Source organism: Macrobrachium nipponense, chromosome 10, assembly GCF_015104395.2.
Source record: "Macrobrachium nipponense isolate FS-2020 chromosome 10, ASM1510439v2, whole genome shotgun sequence".
In the NCBI taxonomy this organism is placed as follows: domain Eukaryota; kingdom Metazoa; phylum Arthropoda; class Malacostraca; order Decapoda; family Palaemonidae; genus Macrobrachium; species Macrobrachium nipponense.
In genome coordinates, this window is record NC_087204.1 from 43,400,751 (window position 1) to 43,421,622 (window position 20,872).

General features: G+C 38.9%; 1 protein-coding gene across 3 annotated transcripts in view; it reads left to right on the forward strand.

The window, feature by feature from the left end:
* LOC135223590 (Krueppel-like factor luna) overlaps window positions 1–20,581 on the forward strand; it is a 402,867-nt gene extending 382,286 nt beyond the window's left edge. For all 3 annotated transcript variants that reach the window (XM_064262133.1, XM_064262136.1, XM_064262134.1), the window contains one exon: window positions 17,848–20,581. In XM_064262133.1, the coding sequence (XP_064118203.1) occupies window positions 17,848–18,023 (176 nt within the window). In that variant the 3' untranslated portion in view covers window positions 18,024–20,581. The remainder of the gene's footprint in view (window positions 1–17,847) is intronic.
* The last annotated feature ends 291 nt before the right edge of the window (window positions 20,582–20,872 follow it).

Below are 20,872 nucleotides of genomic sequence, written 5' to 3' on the forward strand. Positions count from 1 at the left end.
AATTAGCACTACTCCATATTTACATCGAAGAATCATTACACTAAACGACAACTTCTAAAATATGTTTACTTATATCATTTCCAGTGATGAAGTTGACTCTCGAATATTGTAGTCTCGCAAGAAATGCAGCAAATCCTAGTACCGTAGCTTAGGAACAGATAAATCATCTGTTCCAGCTAATGATTTTTTTTCATTCCCGTTCTTTTTCTGTTCCCTCTTGTACTGGCCTCGTAACATGTGGATTTTCTTATTTATATCTCCTGTAATTTTGTCGTTAATCAAAACCATGTCTTCCCTTAGCTTCTTCATTGCAGAGTCCCGTACATCACAGTTTTGATATGATTTTAATGGATAATGCTAGTAATACTCCATCAAAGAAACGGCTCTCTTCTCCTTCCCATTCCATGGCGATACAGTAAAATAGAGCACTGGAGGACAGCCGAGTCGTCATCGCCATCAAGATTGGCTTGACGAGTTAGTTGTGCAGTGTGAGTCTTGATAAGAAGTCCAGTAGGCGGGGCTAACAAGAGTATGGGAGGAGTAGGTGATGACTCTTACTTATGCAGCGTGCGGTGAAGCCTAGTGCAAAACAGCCATTACAGTTCACACACACACACAAACACACAGACACACAGCGAGCCCGCCCGTGAACTCTTACATGTTCAGAATTTTGACTTAATTATTTCTTGGTAATTCACGTAGAATGCAGTATTTGATGAAAAGTTGCGAAAGAAATGCATGTGTTACGTATCTTAGATATGAAGGTATCATTATGCAACGACCGCTGATGAAAAACCAATATGTAGAGGGTAGGTTTTTTTAATGTCAAAAAAAGGAACAAAGTAAATAAGTATCGTTAATATCCAATAAGTAGATTCAGATTGGAGTGAAGTTTTGAAAAATATAAAATTGGCTATCGAACTTATTATAGATTAAATAATAACAAAAATCAAATATATATATATATATAATGTTTTTTAAAATGTCACCGCAATGTCAACAAAATAAAAAAATTACAGAATAAGAACTAAAAAAAGTTACATTTTGGTGGCGAAGATGCGAGAGATTACTTGAGTGAGATCAGGAGGGTTCCAGGACGATTCGTTTCTTAGGAGAAACTATAATTATGCGAGATGAGGGGGGCGGGGGTGGGGGTGGGGGAGGTGGAGGGCGAGAGGAGGAAGTGGAAGTAAGTAGGAAGGAGTCGCGAGAGACTGGAGGAAGAGGACTGGGTCTGATTACTGCCTACTTGTAATTAGTTGCTGAAGCGCTTAATTATGAAATGTTAACGGCTATTTTAATTAGGTTGTATTTCCCTCTCTCTCTCTCTCTCTCTCTCTCTGATATAAGTTTCATCTTTTTAAAACTTCCAACTGTTGAAGACTGGATATTTATTGAAGAGGCCGGTGAATGAACAAATTAGCATTGCCATAAAATGATCCCTAAAATTTGAAATTTACCTCATCTTTCGATGTTGGTCTGATGATGTATTTCTTGATTTATGAAGGAAAGAGAAGTGCACTCAGTAGAGAAAAAATCTGTTGTTAGAGAAAGGGGCAGGGAGTTGCAGTAGTATGATGCGGGACTTTTATTGTACAAAATGATGTCTTTTACGAGTAAATTTCTGGTCTTTGTTTTCGTTGCGTGAAATGACGTATACCCGAGCATATTCGCAGCTGCTAAAGCCCCTTTTTATTTGGGCAACAGGTTACGAGCATTCTCTCTCTCTCTCTCTCTCTCTCTCTCTCTCTCTGTCCGTCTTCGTTGTCTTCACAATCTGTACTTTTGGTGCCACGGCCGCGCATTTTTCTCCTTCCACCCGTGTGTAAAAAAAAATATATATTCTGTTGTAGAAAGATCTATTCGTTGTGGCGCATCGTAGCATTTTAAATATATTACTTTCCATCAGCTTCGTAAATGGTAGGCCTGGTTGGCCATTAGGCGTCATGGCCCGCGGGTTTGGATCCTTGCGATAATGGCCTCATTTCAGAGGTGTCTGAAGGGCCATATTTTTCACCTACGCAGGATGCCGGTTGCGTTCGTTGTTCGCGTAGATTCCCGGCGCATTTCTATAATTGAATCGCCATGTTTGAGCGAAAAATTGTGGAACTTTGTATCTTGACAGTTCTGAACGATTTATTGCGTCGAAGTTTTGTGTGTGTGAGTGTTTGTGTGTGCGCGCGCGTGCTCATGTGAATGCACGCCACATGTATTTCCTATTTATCCAAGCACTACATCCCTTGCAGTTTATATCTGAGTTCGCTAACCCCTCCCCCCTCCACTTTTTTGTCTGACTAAAAGATTTGTTGAATTGAAATTTATGACCATAGTTTATTCAGTTTCGGTGCGAAGTTTTGTCTCTATGTGGGTTCAGAATCATGCGGAATTCTGATGGAGATTTATTGTTATCTGGAGATTATAATATTGATTTTAATATTGACAATTCATATCGGTCACCCTATGGTGTTTCGTTAACTCAGGAAATCCTTTTAGTTTATTCGCTCTGTAATATTTACAGCTTTTATACAGAATCGTTCTCTCTGGCCTTCATTTTGTATTAGATGTTTTCCAATTCCAAGTTAAACTATGGGTAGGTTTATTTGAGGCTTTCAGTTTGGCATGGCTTGATTTTGAAGCTGTGATGAAGATACTCTCGGTCAATCAGCTTTGGCCAATCACCTGCCCTCTAACTGCTGCAATTTTCTTTATCTGATACCATCACTCCTCTTTCTCCCTATCTCTTTCTCCAGCATTTAAATTAAGACTGACATATTCTAATGACCGCTACCGCTTACACTGTTTCCTTCCAGTCATGAGCACCCCCCCCCCCCCTTCCCCTCCCCCTCACAATCTCTCTCTCCCACCCCATCATGTCTTCGATAGTTACGGCATTTATTCTCCTCGCCAGTTACTTAATTCGCATTATCTCTTCATTGTTACACATTCATCTCTCGTTTTCTCCCGTCCAACAGTTGCTGCATTGTGTAATTTCTTTCGTCGTTTTATATTCTTTCAAAACCTTTTCGCTTTGTTTTACCCCTGACCTTTGCCAGACTATATTGTGAACATTCTTCCCACCGTCACTTTCATCTAGAGTTATATTATTTTCCTCTCTCAGATTTATCACATTCCTTGAATTCACCTTATGAAAATTTTTGAAAGTGATTCCCTCAAACTCGACCGCGTTCTCCTTCCTTACGGACGTCAGATGGAGCACTCTGTTCTAATCGTCGAGGCATCATTATGTCAACCACGTTCTTCGAGTTTGTATTTTCCTAAAAAAAAAAAAAAATAATATCTGGTATAGATCTAAGGTGCTGCTCCTTTCCAGCATAGCTTGTTCGGTGAATGTTAAATCAATACCGCGTAGGGGTGAAGTGCGAAAGGAAATGAAAAGCGAAGATTGCTGAAAGTAACGTGATTTTGTAGTTTCGTTTAATATATATATATATATATATATATATATATATATATATGATATATATATATGTGTGTGTGTGTGTGTGTGTGTGTGTGTGTTTGTGTGTGTGGTCCAGAAGTCTTCAATTTGTTCATCAAAATCTTGTTTTTTTCAAGGTTTATTTATGTTAGGTTTATATAGTAATATATAGTATATATATATATATATATATATTATATAAATATATATATATATATATATATCAACTATCCAGCATCAAGTCCTAACACATAATGCTTGGAAAAAAGGAAAAGCATGTAGCGAATTTACGGGAGGTTGTAAATGAATCTACGGATGTTCCTCATAGGATTTCATTTACTAGCTCTCTAATCGTCTTTGCATGTATAGGCTGATGTTTTCATGCCTTGTTTTCAGTCACAGAAACATGTAAATACTGAACATCCAGCTGTATCAAGCCGTTCTTTTAATGCACACACCTTCCTCCCCTTATCATGATATTCTAGTTATTATTGCTATTGATCCTTGTTGCATTATGTCAGGCGCTCGACGTGATGGACGATAAAACCTGCCCGACTGCCTCTCAATTTTGTGTGGAAGAATTGTTTCATAGTAGCGCCCAGTGACTAAATCACCCGTCACTGGAAACTGCAGCTATATTTAGCCAGCACTGCCTCCAAAACTCAGTACTTGCAACGCCAGGTCAAAGTTAAAGAGAATGTAGGCTCACACCATGCCTCTGTGACGTCAGGATACTGCTTTCTGTACAGGTGTTATGGGTGTACTCTCTCTCTCTCTCTCTCTCTCTCTCTCTCTCTCTTCTCTCTCTAACACACACCCCCTTACACACACACACACAAGAATACATATTTAAAGCCTGTCATGCTTATTGATACGTTGTTTTACGTGATAAAAACGGCATTGGTTTGTAATTACGTTAAATAATTTTGTTTCGTCTCTTGGAATGATAGATGATTAACTACTTAGCCAGAAGCAACTAGTGTCTCTCTTGGAGATAAGTATTAATTGTGGGCAAGTGTGATCACACAAAATAAAGTTGAGAGAGAGAGAGAGAGAGAGATTTAAGCAGAGCTTCGGCTCAGGATTTAAAAAATATTTCATTTGTATTCCTTGTTTATTTATTTTCCGCGTATTCCCCGTTTCATCGTCCTCCGTTTTATTTCCCTCCATGGTTATTCTTCTCTTGAGAAATGGTTCCATAAATTGAACATATAATTTTATAAGTTTGTAATTATGCGTCTTAATTTTTCCCATGCTACATCAGATTTATCCATTATTTTCATCTAACCCTTCATCCTTTTTTTCTTCTAGCAGTCTTCATTTTTTATAATCTTTTGAAAACTATTGTTGATTCTGCACTCTTGGTTAATACGTCTGATTTTCTGTAACCTATCTTTTCATTCCTTCTTTACTTATTCTTCGTCCACTCAAGAATTTGAATTTTGGAAATTTATTTTTATTTTTTACTTTTATTAATTTTTTACCATTTTCTCATCTTCTCTCTCCCTCATCCTCTCCTCTCTCTCCTGTCTCTCTCTCTCCTCGCTCTTCTCGGCTCTCTCTCTCTCCTGTTTTGGAAGTTTATTTTTATTTTGTACTTTTATTAATTTTTTACCATTTGCTCTCTCTCTCTCTCTCTCTCTCTCTCTCTCTCTCTCTCTCTCTCTCTCTCTCTCCTGTTTCCCTCTATGGCCGTCCTTCTTCTGAGAAACATTCCCAGAGCGGCCTAAATTTCCCGTAAGCTGCCTGCTTGTACAGCAATTTTTGGAACAAGGGAAATTATTGGAGGTACGTGAGACGGTTAGCGTATTCGGGAGGGGAAGTTTTTCGTAATTAACGGAGCCGCTCATAAAACACAGGCTTGATCATCATCACTCATAGGAGTGGTGATCATCATCATCATCACTAAATGAAGTGATTATTGCTGGATCTCAAGGTGGGGTTCTACTTTCTTCTTAGTTCTGGCTCTTTTGGAATTCTGTGTTATCTCGTATTTGTAGTTTTCTATTAAAGAAAACTATCGAGATGGCCCTTTGTCTGTCCGTCTGTACTTTTTCCTGTCCGCCCTCAGATCTTTAAAGCTACTGAGAGTAGAGGGCTGCAAATTGACATGTTGATCACCCACCCTCCAATCATCAAACATAACAAATTGCAGCCCTCTAGCCTCAGTAGCTTCTATTTATTCAAGGTTAAAGTTATCCGTGACCGTGCGTCTGGCACCGCAACAACACAGGCCACCATGGCCAGCTGAGTGTTTCATGGTCTGTGGCCGAGTCTCATACAGCATTATACGCTGTACAGAACTGTATTGCGCCGAAGTGTTTCTTCGGCGCATTTTATACTTGTTTTTCTCGGTCTTCGCTCTAAATAATTTTATTTTCCTGTTAGCTAGATTTTAATATGGGTGAATCGGGGAAGCAGCGCCGCTTTTGGTAGGAAGAAATATCAGAAATCCTCTTCCTCGACCCCTGTCAAGCAACAGACTTATCGAAGGACTTTTCTTTTGTGTTTTGTGATTTTGTTTGTTCCGTTTTCCTTTCAATATATTTCCTCCAATACGTTAGTTTATTACTTGAAAGTTAATCTGATGTGCAGTTGATGGTAATCTTGCTGTTTAGTCATTCAGGTTGTTGAATGCAAGTCATATTGCAGTTTCCGCGTATTCCATTTTGATATGCGATTCAAAATCAACGAAAATGATCATGTGATTGATGAGGCAGCTACAGATATGAGTTCGAGGAAGAAAAGACTTTTCAGCTTTTCAAAGCAGACTGTATTCTCCAGAGAGACTCCGAATAATACTGAGAATAAAATATACAATTTAGGCCGGACGCCAAGCGCGGGGACCTATGAGGTCATTCAGCGCTGAAAGGAAAATTGGGAGTGAAAGGTTACAAAGGTGTAACAGGAAGAAAACCTCGCAGTTGCACTATGAAACACTTGTTAAAAGTGTGTGAAAGTAAGAGAAGAAAGAAAGTGAAAGGAGGTACGGTAGAAAGGAATGAAAGTGGTTCTATTTAGGGGCCGAAGTGACTCTTGCAAAGAACCTCAAGCAAAGTCTACACTGCACTGCACGTGAGGTACACTGACGCCACTACACCCCCCCCCCCCCCACGGGGCTAATACTGAACAATACTGAGGGAACCTTGAAGTAGAATGTCACGGCTACATGGGATCGCTGCAGCTGTGCCTCCGTTATAGGTAGTGGAAATTTTCCCTTAAAGACTAGAATGTCTACATTGGAAGCATAGCCTAACCGTCACAGCAACTATGATGTTATTTGTGTAAAGGCTAGACAACCCCGGGAATTATAGTTCCCCAATTCATTTATTACCTACCCGGAACATTATGTCAGTAAATCTGTGATGTCACGGATGTTGATGATTAGTGCTGCGCTAATAAGGAATAACTACGATAACAGAGTAATATCATATAGTTTGTTTGTTTGTTTGTGTGGTGTTTTTACGTTACATGGAACCACTGGTTATTCAGCAACGGGACCAACTGCCTTACGTGACTTCCGAACCCCGTCGAGATTGAACTTCTATCACCAGACATATATATCTCTCACCCCTCAATGGAATGCCCGAGAATCAAACTCGCGGCCACCGAGGTGGCAGGCAAAGATCATACCAACCACGCCATTGAGGCGCTTATATAGTGGACTATTTCAGGAAGTTGCAGTTGATCATATTGTCGAAAATCAGCATATGCGATCAAGGTAGAAAGTTTTGCAAAACTATAGTTATTGTAACAAAATTGGAAAATAATAACGCAGTAAGTTTTCAGCTTACAATTTTCTTTTAATAATTAAGGGGACAGAAAGTTCTTATTGAAATAGATAAGAGTGGCTTGTATAAAGTGGCTTACATGACTCTGCTTAATTAACCAGGAGTGATAAATTCAGCATATCCAAATGTATCCTTATATAAACCTGTGTCATGTGAATAAATATTTCCGTCTTGATTTCGAGTGCCATAACAGTCTGAAGCGTAATTTCTAAATGAACTCCACCGTTGTCATAAATAAATGTACATTATTTTCAAGCGTTATTTACGAGAGGTTTTAAACATCCAAAAGCATCATCATAGGTTCGTTCATAAGACAGCGATACCAACGTTTTTGTAGCCGCTGTACTGTTGATAGGTGTCTTACACATATATGATGTATGTAAGAATTAAAATTCTAATAAATTAGATTTTTTGTTTCTATGGGATATTTAAAAGAATACCGTTTTTGCTGTCTTGTAGATGCGCAGAAATCTGAGTTGTCGTACGTAAATATTAATTAGCAGGTATGAATAGCATAAGGACACTTATGATGCCATAGTATACTGTAAACCATTGCAAAATATAGCGCTATACGTCAGAACAGTTGCCTTCAAGTTTACAGTAGAATTCTAGTTTCTTTCATTACCTGCATCTGCCCTAAAATTCAGCTTGCATCTCAAAAGCCATAAATTTATATAGCCTATAAATACAGTACAGGGCAGAAACTTTGTATACCAGTATGGCAGAAAAGCAAGGAACGTTACGCATAAATAAGCCATCACCAAAACAATGTACATAAAAATGTTATAACTGTACGATATTATTACCTATATATGTACGATAGGGCATCCAAAGATATTGCCCATATGTAAATATATATAGCAGCCGATGAAGGATACTCCTAGTCAGATGTACTGCATATAAATTAGCAATGGAAGTCAGATTCTATGGTAAGAAATGCGCCTTGGTAGTCGAAACGCTGCTTGTAAACCATTCTTAATAGCCAGACGCACTGCAAATAAATACGCCATAACAGTCAAAAGCTGATGACGCCACCTTTGAATGTTCCTCTTTATATGAACATTAGAGAAACTATTCCGGCCAACAAAAGCAATTTTCGTCCCCGGGCTATAAGATCTTTCCCCTCACAAATATCATCTGAAGGCAGACTAATCCAATCTACTCCATTTGATGATCGCACGATCAGCCATAGAGCCTTGTGTATTAGTTAGAGGGGGACGCTGTGAAAGGAGAGAGAGAGAGAGAGAGAGAGAGAGAGAGAGAGAGAGAGAGAGGATGCCAGCCAGCCTGCAGCGTTCGCCAAAAGCCTCGATTTAAAGGGCCGGATGCCTACATCTGTAGGGAGGAGGTAGATCGTTGGAGGAGGGTTAGGAGGAGGAGGAGGAGATAAGAAGGGAGACGTTTACCTTCGAGAAGGAAATGTTTTGGAAGTATTGCTTGAGGTAGAATATCCACTGGGAATTCTTCTATATTGTGTCTGGATGTATTGTTGTTATGGAATGGGTATGATTTGCCAAGAAAAAATATCCGAAGCTTTCTTTTTTTTTTTTTTTTCTGGTATAGTGCATTGTCTTCATGCACGTAAATTTGGTGGCGCCGGTACATATCAGGAATGAACGAATATGCATTAGTTTGAATGCGGAATAAAGAAATGTTCGTTTTAACTCGTAATGGAGAGATGAAGCGAGACGCTGCGGAGAAACTGTCTTTTGCGGAATTCCCCAGGTAAATTGGAAGACAGAGATGTTGGTAGTCTTCTGTCGATATATATTGTAAAGTGGGAGAGAGAGGAGATAAAAGGTGAAGGTAATCAGAGAGAATAGATTCGCTTCAGGGCATGGAGGCGAAAGGGAAATTTTATTATTGGGAAATGGATTATGAATGAGATTATTACAGCCGGGAAAAATGGGAAAGTAAAGATATTTCCCAAGTGATGTGAAAAGGGCATATGTCTACTACTGTACGCCTGTCTTTGAGTTCGCGCTCACCAACTTCCATACAAGCCGGATAAATTGGTTTTTTCATCTGAAGGGGAACAGTGGTGGACACAGGCTGCACTCGTTTCCAGTTCAGGGGCCAATTCGGCTGGGCAAAAATTAGGTTCCTGTTAATGTAGTTTACGTAGATGGTAATAACCTTCAGACATCATAACTAAAGCGGTCTTTACGCACATTGTATATTGTATATACAAAGAGACCCGTTTCATTGCCTCTGTAGATTAAGGGTTGTCTCGAAAATTTGTTGTGATATTTATTTAATGTGCACAGATACTGTATCTATAGGTACGCGATTACAGACATAAGTGTAAGTTGAATAGATGAACTTATTGTGTGTAGGAGAGAGAGAGAGAGAAGAGAGAGAGAGAGAGAGAGAGAGAGAGAGAGAGAGAGAGTTTATGCACTGATGAAGTGTCCTGGCTAGCAGAATAGGAAATAATAGCAAGCTCAGTAGAGCGGTATTGTAAAATGTGAAAACATTAAATGACAACCGGCGCCTCTGGCGCTCCCGCAGTCGCTGAAAAACAAAACTCATTGTGGAACAGTTTTATATATTTTTTTTTTATTTCGGTTTTGTTGCTCACCGGAAAATTTCATCTGCATTCGCTCTTCTTTATATATAGTTGTCCTTTTGTCGTCAGTGTGCATTTGCTAACATAATGCCATGACACAACCATGTTACGTGCTTATTAAATATATATAAGTACAGAGATGCTAACGTCTCATTTCTAATGTCAGTAGCCACATAAACCTGTAATATTCACCGCTGTTCTTTGATAAAAGTTCATCCGTCACTATCAAAAGGTGGAAAGGCAGTGGGCCTCAGTGGTAACTAGTTCCAAGTCAGTACCCTGGGGTAGCTGTCATCGTTATGCATCAGTTAACATTATCTGATCAAATGATGTTAAGCATCACTTCATTCATTGCAGGAGGGATGTACTTCAGTTTCACGTTCATCACTGTAGGCGCTGAAAGCGGAACGCTTATTTCAGCTCGCCTTCAGCCGCACCTCATTCACCGGAGTGATGCTGATTACTCGGTGAATAATGGTTCCTCCCTAGCATTTGGGGTTAACCGCGCAAACAGCAAAACTTTCGTAACATTAGTAACTCCATCAAAGTCTTTGTGTGTGATGGAAGGGTCGGTCGGTCGGTCGGTCGGTGGGGCAGAGGGGGAGATCAGCGAGAGGAGGGGAGCTACCGGGAACTGCTATCCCCGAATCACATGACACCGGAGGGCATGTGTGAACCGGGGAAGGGGAAAGTTGTGAAGGGGGGCAAGTTATAAACTGGTAGGGCAGCGTGTTTACCGCGAGGGGAAGTTGTTATAACCTCGTGCCGTTGGAAGAATATGGCAACCTGATGTTGGTTGAGGGATATTCCTTCTTGCTCTCTACCTGTTGACTTAATTCAGTCGGCTTTCGATCTTAGATCGAGGAAGAAGCGTAGTCTTTGAGGGGTGTTTTCAGTCTCCCTTTTGAAGGTGTTCGTAGCGCCTTTGTGTTTATTTTGGGTAGGGGCGGGGGGGGGGGGGGAAGGGGTGGGGGGGGGGGGAGGCGGGGGGGGGGGGGGGGGGGGAGGCGAGCTATAGACCTGGTTGATTCCATCTTCAAAATGGTCTCGTATTTTTTTTATGATGTGCTTAATACTTCTTGTTGAAAACATGTGTTTTTCTTTTCTTTTATAGTTGATATTGTTAGAAATGTGCATTTAGGCGATATTTTCCGGCTATTATTTTTTTTAGGGGAGAATGAGCTCGAAACTCAAATTGAAATGTATAAATTCATTAGAATATTCTATTTTCGGACAATAATTTGAAGGGAAAGGTCTTACTCTCCCTCTCAAATCGTACTATTAACATTTCCATCTTACGTAAGCTCACCCGATTTCCAGTTCGATTTTAGGATTATGGGGCACTTTGTACACGCTGTTGCCTTATTTCCATCCTGTTCAATTGCATCCCGCACCCGATGCGTCCCTTACCAATCCTTTTTCCTCATCTGTCCACACTAGCAATCTCCATCCATCTATCCACGCCACGTCCTACCCATCCAACTGTCTCCAAAGACGCAAAAGACACTAACTCAGCGAAAACTTTTGTTGTGTTCGTCTCTCCCCCTCGAGTCTCGAGGGAGGGCGACATTTGCACGCTCTCTCACACACACACACACACAAACGAGAGAGAGAGAGAGAGAGAGAGAGAGAGAGAGAGAGAGAGAGAGGTAACTCGATGCCTGGCTTTCCTTACCGAGACCTTTTTCTTGATTTGGACAGACAGCGTATGGGGAGAGTGGAAGGTATCGTGGGTAGCGAATTGATTGGAATAGAGGACTGTCAAGTGAGGAATTCTAAACGGCAGGAAGTTTTGGTCATTCGTTAAGGAAAAAAAATTCCTCCACTGGTGAATGCTAGCAGTCGTAGCGGTTTTCATTTGATGTAGACGTTGCTCTGCTGTGTGTTTTTAAGGAAGCTATCAAACCCAGCCCAAATGTTTTCAGAAATCTGTACATGCTCTGCTTGGAATTCATATCGGTTTTGCACTTGGAGCAGTTACATATTTTTTTATTTTGTCGTACTTGTGTAATATGGGTTGTGGATTGCAGACTTGCATACCTTTATAAATTGTCCTTCACTTAGTACCGACTGAAACCTATCACTATTATTTGCTGTCATATGAGTAACGTGCTCTGTTTATGCAGTGACAGTCAGCTATTTGATAAATATATTATTTTTTTTACTACCTTGATATGGGGATACAATCCACAATGAAGTAAATTCCTCTTGTAGTTTAAAATATATATTACTTGTATAGGATTAAAGCTTTCGACCATCAACTGTGTAGAGTAGCTTCATGAAGTATGTCAACTCTGCTTTGCAAGGCACTTAGGGAAAAAAGATCTTAAAATATTTACAGAAATACAAACTCGGGCCGAAGTAGGTGGAAGGAGAGGGCCTCTGGTGGTCATCTGAAAAATGCAGATGAATTTTATCAACCAAAATGTTGCTGTGAAACAGAGAGAGAACTCGTATGACGTGCGAATTTATCCCTTTCAATCAAAAGCGAACAGCAAGAATTCTGATCAATTTGTAGCTATTAGGTCTTTCTGCCAATCCCGTTTGTCGCTTTTTTCCTGGAAAAGATAGATTCTGACCGAAAATGCCTCTGTACAATTGTTGCTCACGATGCCGATTAATGCGATAAAAGAGCAGAAGGGGAAAAGCCTGAATGGCCTGTGGGGGTGGGGGGTTGGATAGAGTGATTGACAGACTAGGCGAACTAAAACCTAACCTAAAAAATGAAATGGAAGGAAGAAGTGGATGGATGAAATAGCGTGCACGAGATCGAGGAGGTGGCAGCAGCGAGGGAGGGGAGAGGGAGGGAGAAGGAAATCTTAGGTTTGGAATTGATGAAAGACTTTCGGAGAGCGAGTGACGGGGCGGCTTTGAAGTGAGAATCTTGAAAGAATTTGGGATTTGTGGTGAGGGACAAAACATAGATAACGTGAGACTGCCGAGGCTTTGAGGAGTTGAATTTCAATGGAGGAAGGAAGGATAAAGGCCCCCGTCCCGCCCCTAACCTACCTCCCCCTCTCTCAGTACGAAACTTCGATAAGAAGGAATTGAAGGCAGAAATGGAGGAAAAAGAATAGTGCTTGATGAAAGAAGATCCATGGGGTCCAGCGAGCAGCGGAAATTGCAAGTTTGATGATAAATAGGATATTATATTGACGAGGGCGGCCGTGGACAGAAATAAAGAAAAGTAGTGTTTTGAAAAAGTCCGTCATTCATTTTACTTATGCTGTAAAGCCTGGAGGCCCAGTTTACAGTTTACAGCAAGTTTTATATAAACCATCTTTTAAAACTACTTGCATTGAAGCAACATTTTAACTGTCGAATGTATTGATTTAGCATTTGAGTTGCTCCATTCCAACTCGCAGATATCTTGTGCGCATGCGTGAATCTCCACTGCGTAACAGGGGAAATTGTTGACGTTATCGCCAGACCCCTTGTTGATGGCTTCCCTCTTTGCCAGTTTCTTTAATGCTATTCAATAGTTCCAAAACTTGCATTTGATTGGCGTCCATTTGAAGTTGTTAATGACTATTGGAACGTGAATAGGAAGTGCCGTGGAGAGATCAACATGTTTAATTAGCCTTAAAGCCAGTTAACATAACGAGTATACAGATGCATGGAAGTACTTGACTGAATGTATCTCCCTGCCATTAGAATTAGTGTTTCCAATTAAATAAGGGCGGACAGGTTGGCTCAGATATCATACGAATTTTCTTTGGCTATAATGTAGTAGCTCTTTCTATTATTTAAATTTTATGGAGTTTTGATGTTACTGGCCTAGTCACGTCTGAGATATTTTGAAAAAAAAAAAAACGGCAAAGGGTTTTTAAACTTAGTGGAAATAAACGCATAAAATAAGTTTTAAATTATTCAGCTTACGGCTTTGATTGCAGATATCTGAAATGAACTCTGAATGGTAGGGAAAATTCAGTTAGCATAACACCTCTTTGGAGGTAGAACCCGAGAATACGCAATGCGAGAGCGTTTTTATTTTCAAGAACATCATTAAGAGTGAATTATGCAAATGTGGTAATATATACGCAAAGTTAGTTAATCTCATCGAGCGCAATAGTTTAGCCGGATGGCAATATATTGAAGCGGCCCCCTCCCAAGAAGAAACGGTGAAGGCAGAGTAGTCCCAGCTTCACCCTCCCCTGGTCTTCTCTTCTCCAGTAAGACTCCCAGCTGCATAAATTGCGGCGAACTTAATTATGCAGGTGAACTTTGTCTTTGTTAGACCCCGCCGTCTGAGCCATCTCGCGTTAACGGTGCTGTTTACCTTAATTTATCATCATGAAATTATGCAGAGGACAAGAGTAGGGAAGGGCTTCTTGCACCCTCTCATTTACAGGTGTCCCAGTGCTGTCTTTGTTGGAAGGAAGAGCACAGCAGGGCTTGTCTCAATTTAAAAGCAAGTTTCAGTTATCCTTTCTTGCATATAGGTCTTTTAAATGTGTCCTATTGTTTCCATCTCTCTTGAATTTAAGTGGGGTTGTTGCTGATAATAAATCATTAACATCACCTAGTATAAAAATTGGCTTTCCACGTAAGGAAACAACTTTAAAAACAGTCTTAAGGTAGTCGAAAGAGGAAACTAAAGCTTTGGGATGGCGGTAAACACACCCTAAAATGAATGATGGAAACTTTTTATGTTGCATAGTTATCCAGACGTCCTCCACTCCTACTACTCTATCAACAATTAGGGTCATTCTATTAACTTTTAAATCATCTCGAACGTGGATACAAGTTCCTCCTCCTCTTCCCTGGTCGCAACGATAGATATTAAAATTTGAAATGTTTACAAAATTGTCTCGGATACCCGTACATATCTAGCCATGTTTCACATACATAAAATGTTTATTTTTCTTTCTTTGATTAACAATTCCACCTCATCAAAATTTATTTTTCTTTCTTTTATTAACTATTCCACCTCATCAAAATTCGATGATAAAGACTGAGCATTTATGTGTTCCATAGTTAGCAGGTTTCCCACATCTTTGATCTTCACTGTACCTTCTGCAGTGCCATCTTCCGGGTCGTTATCCTATGGATCATAGCGAGGGCATAATCGACTTTTAAGCCTAAGCCATGGCAGCTACTGCATCTAATTCTGTGGTCGTAATAACATGATCTTTGATTGTGGTTATATTCACCACAATTATAACATCTGGGGCGGAACTGATAACTGATTTTGCACATAATTTTTGCCATCATCTTTACGATACTTCATGAATGTTCCATTCTCTCCACGCTGATCCTCCCTGTACGATCCCGAATTCAATTCCATCGGTGTCCAGTAATTGATTTCCTGCTTGTATTCATGATACGAGGGCGTAGAATCTTAAGCTTACTTCTGCCAGCCAGTGGCCAGCTGTTTACTTACACCTTTGTGGTTTATAATTTTCAGTGTTCCATTTTTTCTCCTTTCTACATGTAAATATTTGTAAACGGAAAAAAATTTACTGGCTAGAGAGATATTCATCTACTCTCGAACTATGATTCTTTCATCACACATTCTGTTCTGTCCTTCAAGCCAAGTTAACTTGCGTCTTTCTGTAGTGTGTCTGTCACCAATGTTAGATTACTATTGTCAGTGCTATTTACATGTTATCGATAAAGGCTAGGTACTTGCTTAATTTATTCTGAGGTTTAGCACAATCTAAAGTAGTCCTTGTCTAGGACATAGGAGATACTGGGTTTCCCTGCAGTAAACATTTCAGCGTTTTTATTGAGAATGTTAGCATCCCTACACATATATGGCCTTTTTTGTACTATCTTGAGCAAAGAAGGTTGAGTGGCTGTTACGCCTGGCAATTCCTAAGCTTGATGCATAATGGGTATAAAAGTTCTTGTGTGCTGTGCATGTTAATTAGATTCTAATTTGCTTGTAACTGGTCTGCTATTAAGACTTTTTATGTGCAGATTTTTTAAAAACTTTATTGCAAAGGTTATAATAGTTCTTTCTGCTTTAATTGCAGGCTGTATAAGGCCTGGTGCCGATGTTATTTTATACTATCCAGTATGAAACTTGTATAACAATTATCAATACTATATATAAGAAAAAGGCATGTTTTTTCCTTCCCGTGGTAGATCTTTTCCTATGTTTCGTGGTTTCCATTTTTGTCGTGGCCTGTCGTGTCACTTTATTGTAGAATTTTTAGTGTATTTACATTTCTTTTAACCTCTAGACTTGCTTCTGAACTGAATGGTAACTTGTTCGGGTGTCGTTACAATAGTGCAGCTACATCCAGTATTCATTCATTCTGTCTTCAGCCTTCTGTATTCAAATTGAACCTGCTGAATTTCATTAGTGGTTTCTTTGTCTAGATACTCTCTGATCCTTCTATGGTGGGAGATGGATGCTTCATATTATATAGGTCTGTATGATGGCATTATTTTAATGGTTTGGTTTCCTCCCCTTTGCCTGACGGTCAAGTTTTGCCCCTCTTGTATTTTACAATCCACACTGGCTACAGCCCACAACAATCAACTAGGTATATGATTATTCACTGCTTAGGCCAACAGAGGTATAACAGGCTAGAGACAATCATTTCTTACTCAACTGGTTCGAGAATTACACATATTTGTGCAGAGGTTTAACACTGTGCCAAAAGGTTAGAGAATGTGTATACCTTGAAAGTTTTAAGATAAAATAATTTGCTACTGAAAAGAACAAATCACATTAAAGTCACCAATTGAATGAAATCTAAAGATTTTCTTTCTACAATGCATTCTTTACAGCATTCTTTGGTTGCCGGGTATAATGAATACAGTAGTAATTGAAGATGAAATGTCCTACAGAGATTTCATTATAAATATGGCTTACGATATAATTGCTTGTGTGCAAGACAGAAATCATTGCAGTTAAATAAAAATTATCCGAGCGTGCAGCAGTAAGAACAATCGATAGCCCTTTGTTAAGTTTCATTTGCAAGGGTTATAATATTAAACATGTTCTTCACAGTGCCTTGGATTATATACTGTCATTTTTTACCAGATGCACGAGTATCTGTAATATTAACTACTTTCCCTGCTTATTAATTTCCTCACACTTTTTTTGGATACGCATTTGGAGTATCCGAATGAAGTCACATTACTGATCTGACCACAAAATTATAAAAAGTCCACTTTTGATTATCAAAAGGACATAACTCTCCAACATAGTGGTATACTCCCATAAATTTTGAATAATGCATCTTTTCGTTTAAGCTAGCTTTATGTCTTTGAAACATTAGCATATTTTTCCTTTCTGGCTGGGGTTCCATTTGGTCCCAACGAAAATAGGTTACAGTGGATTTATTTCATGGAGAGGTTATTCTGGATGGCAGCTAAAGCACTTTATAAGAATGCCTGCTGTGATGGCTAAAACTCAGTCTGAGTTAATTGTGTTGGCATCAGTAGTATATCTGACACGAGGCGAGAGTTTACACTGTTATCCTATTGCCTATTTAATTTTTTTTTTTTTTTTTTTTTTTGCAGATAAAGTTATATAACCCTAAATTTAATACTTATATGACCATAAATTTGGATCTTCTAATTAATTGTACAACTGGAATTTTTATAACTTAATAAAATATACATCAGAACCAAAGATTATGAATATAACTACATAATGATTACAAGTAAAAAAAAAATACTTACCCTTGGTATCTTTTTAGACTTTGTCTCGAGCTCTTCCTCCTTTATTGATCTTGGTAATTTGCTGGATAGGATGAAGTATATAGTTTCGTTTCAAACACAGCCACTCCGAGCCCTTAATTCTAGGACACTCCAGATAAACTGCAATTAGTATTTTGCTAATTATAAATGTATACAAATTTTCGATGGGAGAGTGTCTGTGTTAAAAATAACTTAGAAAACTTTTGAAGTAAACTACGCAACCCATCATAACTATTGTACTTTGGATTTTAGGGGGAAAATGTAGTTTTGATTATTATTGTAACTGGTAAAATGATTTTATAGTTTTAATTATATAATTTTAATCATAAAAATGACTGTTTTTGTTCTCTCATCGCTAATGGCATGTTTGTACGTTTTTTTTATTACAGGAGAGAAGCCGTACCGTTGTTCCTGGGAAGGATGCGAGTGGAGGTTCGCCAGGTCTGATGAGCTAACCCGGCACTTCCGCAAACACACTGGGGCCAAGCCCTTCAAATGCAACCACTGTGGACGATGCTTCTCGCGCTCAGATCACCTCGCCCTTCACATGAAGAGGCACCAGTGAGGTTTTCCTCCTTTTGCAGCACTCCCCACCCCCTTGAGGATGAGGAACGCCAAGGCAACGACACCTTCTCGCTTGGGACCTAATCTGGACCTCTGACTACTACTGAAGTCTCTAATGACACAGAATACTTGGAGAGAAAAGACGAGGTCGTCTTCTTCAAGGTGGACCTCTAGGAATGACATCGGAGCGACAGGCGACATTTCACCTGGCGGCATTCCGGTGGCTGCTTCAAAACAGGCACAAATTACATTCTGAAAATAAAAAAAGGAAAAGTAGATATATACAAATATATATGCTGCTGATAAGAACAGCCATTATGAGACTAGAATACAGACCCTTTTAAATTCCTTCTTGGAGGTTCCCCGAACAATCCAGATTTTAGTTTGTACAGAATTAAATATGTTATAAGTGGATGTGTGTAAAAAAAAGTAAAACTTGAGTTTCATGGTAAAATATCAAGAGTAGTAAAAATTATGAAAAGAAAATTTATTGAACTCAAAGATATCATGTTTTACAGACCTTTAGATAATTCTGTATATAAATCAAGGACTGGTTTAGTGGTCAGTCATCTAGAAAACTCATGATGTTATTTTGTGTACAGTGTAGAATGTAAGATTTGGTCCCCCGCCGGGCGTGGTGAAATAGCATAGTGAGGAAGGACAACTTGGCTTTCAAAAATATTTTTTTTCAATTAGAATGATTAATATAATTGTATTGGAGTGGTTGCCTTAGGAACAAAAGTACTGCTACTTTGTTAAGTCTTCGATTTCGTTCTAATTTTAGATTTATGAAATTTCCAATTTAATGAAATAAGCAAGAAACTATTTTTGTTTTACTTTTAACTTTTCATGCAATCAAGTATATCGTTAAGGGAGGAACCACAATTTATTCAATTGATAACCAAGCTAAGAGTTTATCTTGAAATGTACAAAATGTCTTCATGTATCAATAAGGATGCATATACTGTGTACTGTTGTATTACTGATGTTTAGCGCTGCTGTATATAAAAAAAACATTTAATGTTTAAGGATTCTGTACCACTGCCATGCTATTTGAGGCACGGAATAATTTCAAAGAGGAGTTCATGAAAATCCGACTCTTCGGTAATTCTTTAGCAATGAATAAGAAAATTTGAAAAAATAAATTCAGAAGTATCATATAACCTTCAGAGGGACCTCTGGCACAGTTATCCCACATGTATATGCATGGTAAAGTAAATAAAAAATTGATGTAGCATATGCTGAGATAATATTAATTCGTGATAGAAAGTTGCTTCAAACTGTAGCGTGTGCGGCGTGTGTCTGCTAGTATGTGTGAGCGTGCGTATGTTGGCTGATTTTTGTATATCCAATGGGGAAGGTTCTAAAAATTTGAGAGGAGGAGGAGTTCCTAAACTCTCTCCTCCCCTTCCCTGGTGCAACACCAACAACAACAATAGCAACAACTGCTACAGATGCATCGCACCTTGAGAGCGACAGACGAAACAACAAATAGTTTGTCGACGGTCGGAGGTGGCAGATCGATCGATCATATACATACAATTTATATATCCTTTAGGAGGATTTCTTCATTACTTACAACGTGTCTCAGTCACTTCTGATTGTTTTAAAGTATATATATTATAAATATAACATTGACCACATTTGGCGCCGGCTTGACGATAAGGAATCGACATTCAATTTCATAAAAAGAAATAAAAATCCATCTAAGAAAAATACAAAGTGCAGACTACGTCATTGCTAACTCGAAGGCTTCTAGTGGTACTCTGGAGTTTTATTTTTGGCGTCTTGCTAAATGTTTTTACCCTGTCACAAAAAGTAATGGTTTCTATTAGCAACGTTGTGTATTGTGTTACAGAATACCTTTTTAGATAGGGATTTAGATTTGCCCTTCTCCCGTCAAGCTTCCCATCGCGAACAAAGAGGCAGCAAGAGTTCGTTGTTTAAACTGCAGTGCATCAACATATATGGCGGCATTTAAGTAACCAGAGAAGTTTAGAGCGTAGACTTAACAATTTTTTTTTTTTTTTGGAATCATAGTTTTATTTTTTATTTTTTATTTTTTTTTTTTGAAGTTGCGGCTTAGAAATGCCATAAGAACGATAAAACTAGGGAATAATGAAAATTATTTTTCTTTAAAAAACCATGTTCTTCAGTACGTACTTTTCATGACACGATACGATTGAACTCAACTTATAGAATGAACCATGAACCAAAAAAACGATTAACTTTATCAAAACATGGATTTCTGGAAAGATGATGAAAAGCCTCAAAGTGAACAAAAAACAAAAAGCCGGCGCTCAACCACAACTTTCAAAATACCATTCCATTCTTGTGCCCTCTCTGCCCAAAGTGTCCTTTTTGTATTTCAGAATATTTTTTCAGTCGCGCGGTCAGTTATTCAATCACATGGTTGCTAGTGATTCAGATATTACACTATGTCATATGTCATTATGATAAGACATTCATTTTGATGTTTAGTATTTCAGTAAAGGTAGCATATAAAAAAAGTACAAGATAGCATCCTCTAACATCCCATATATACAGACTTTACATATATTCAAAAATTGCTAACATTCACTCCTATCAAATTTTCTCTCTCTCTCTCTCTCTCTCTCTTCTCTCCTCTCTCTTCATCTCCTCCTCTCTCTCTCTATCTCTGCTTCTCATCCTCTCTCATCCCTTCTCTCTCTCCTCTCTCTCTCTCTCGTCTCTCTCTCTCTTCTCTCTCTCTCTCTCTCTCTCTCTCTCTCTCTCGTACTTTGTCAAGTTTTCTATATTGTTTAAATTCAGTCTGCAACAGAGGCTTCTTGAACAGAGGCTCAACAAGTGAGCGATTAATTTTTATTT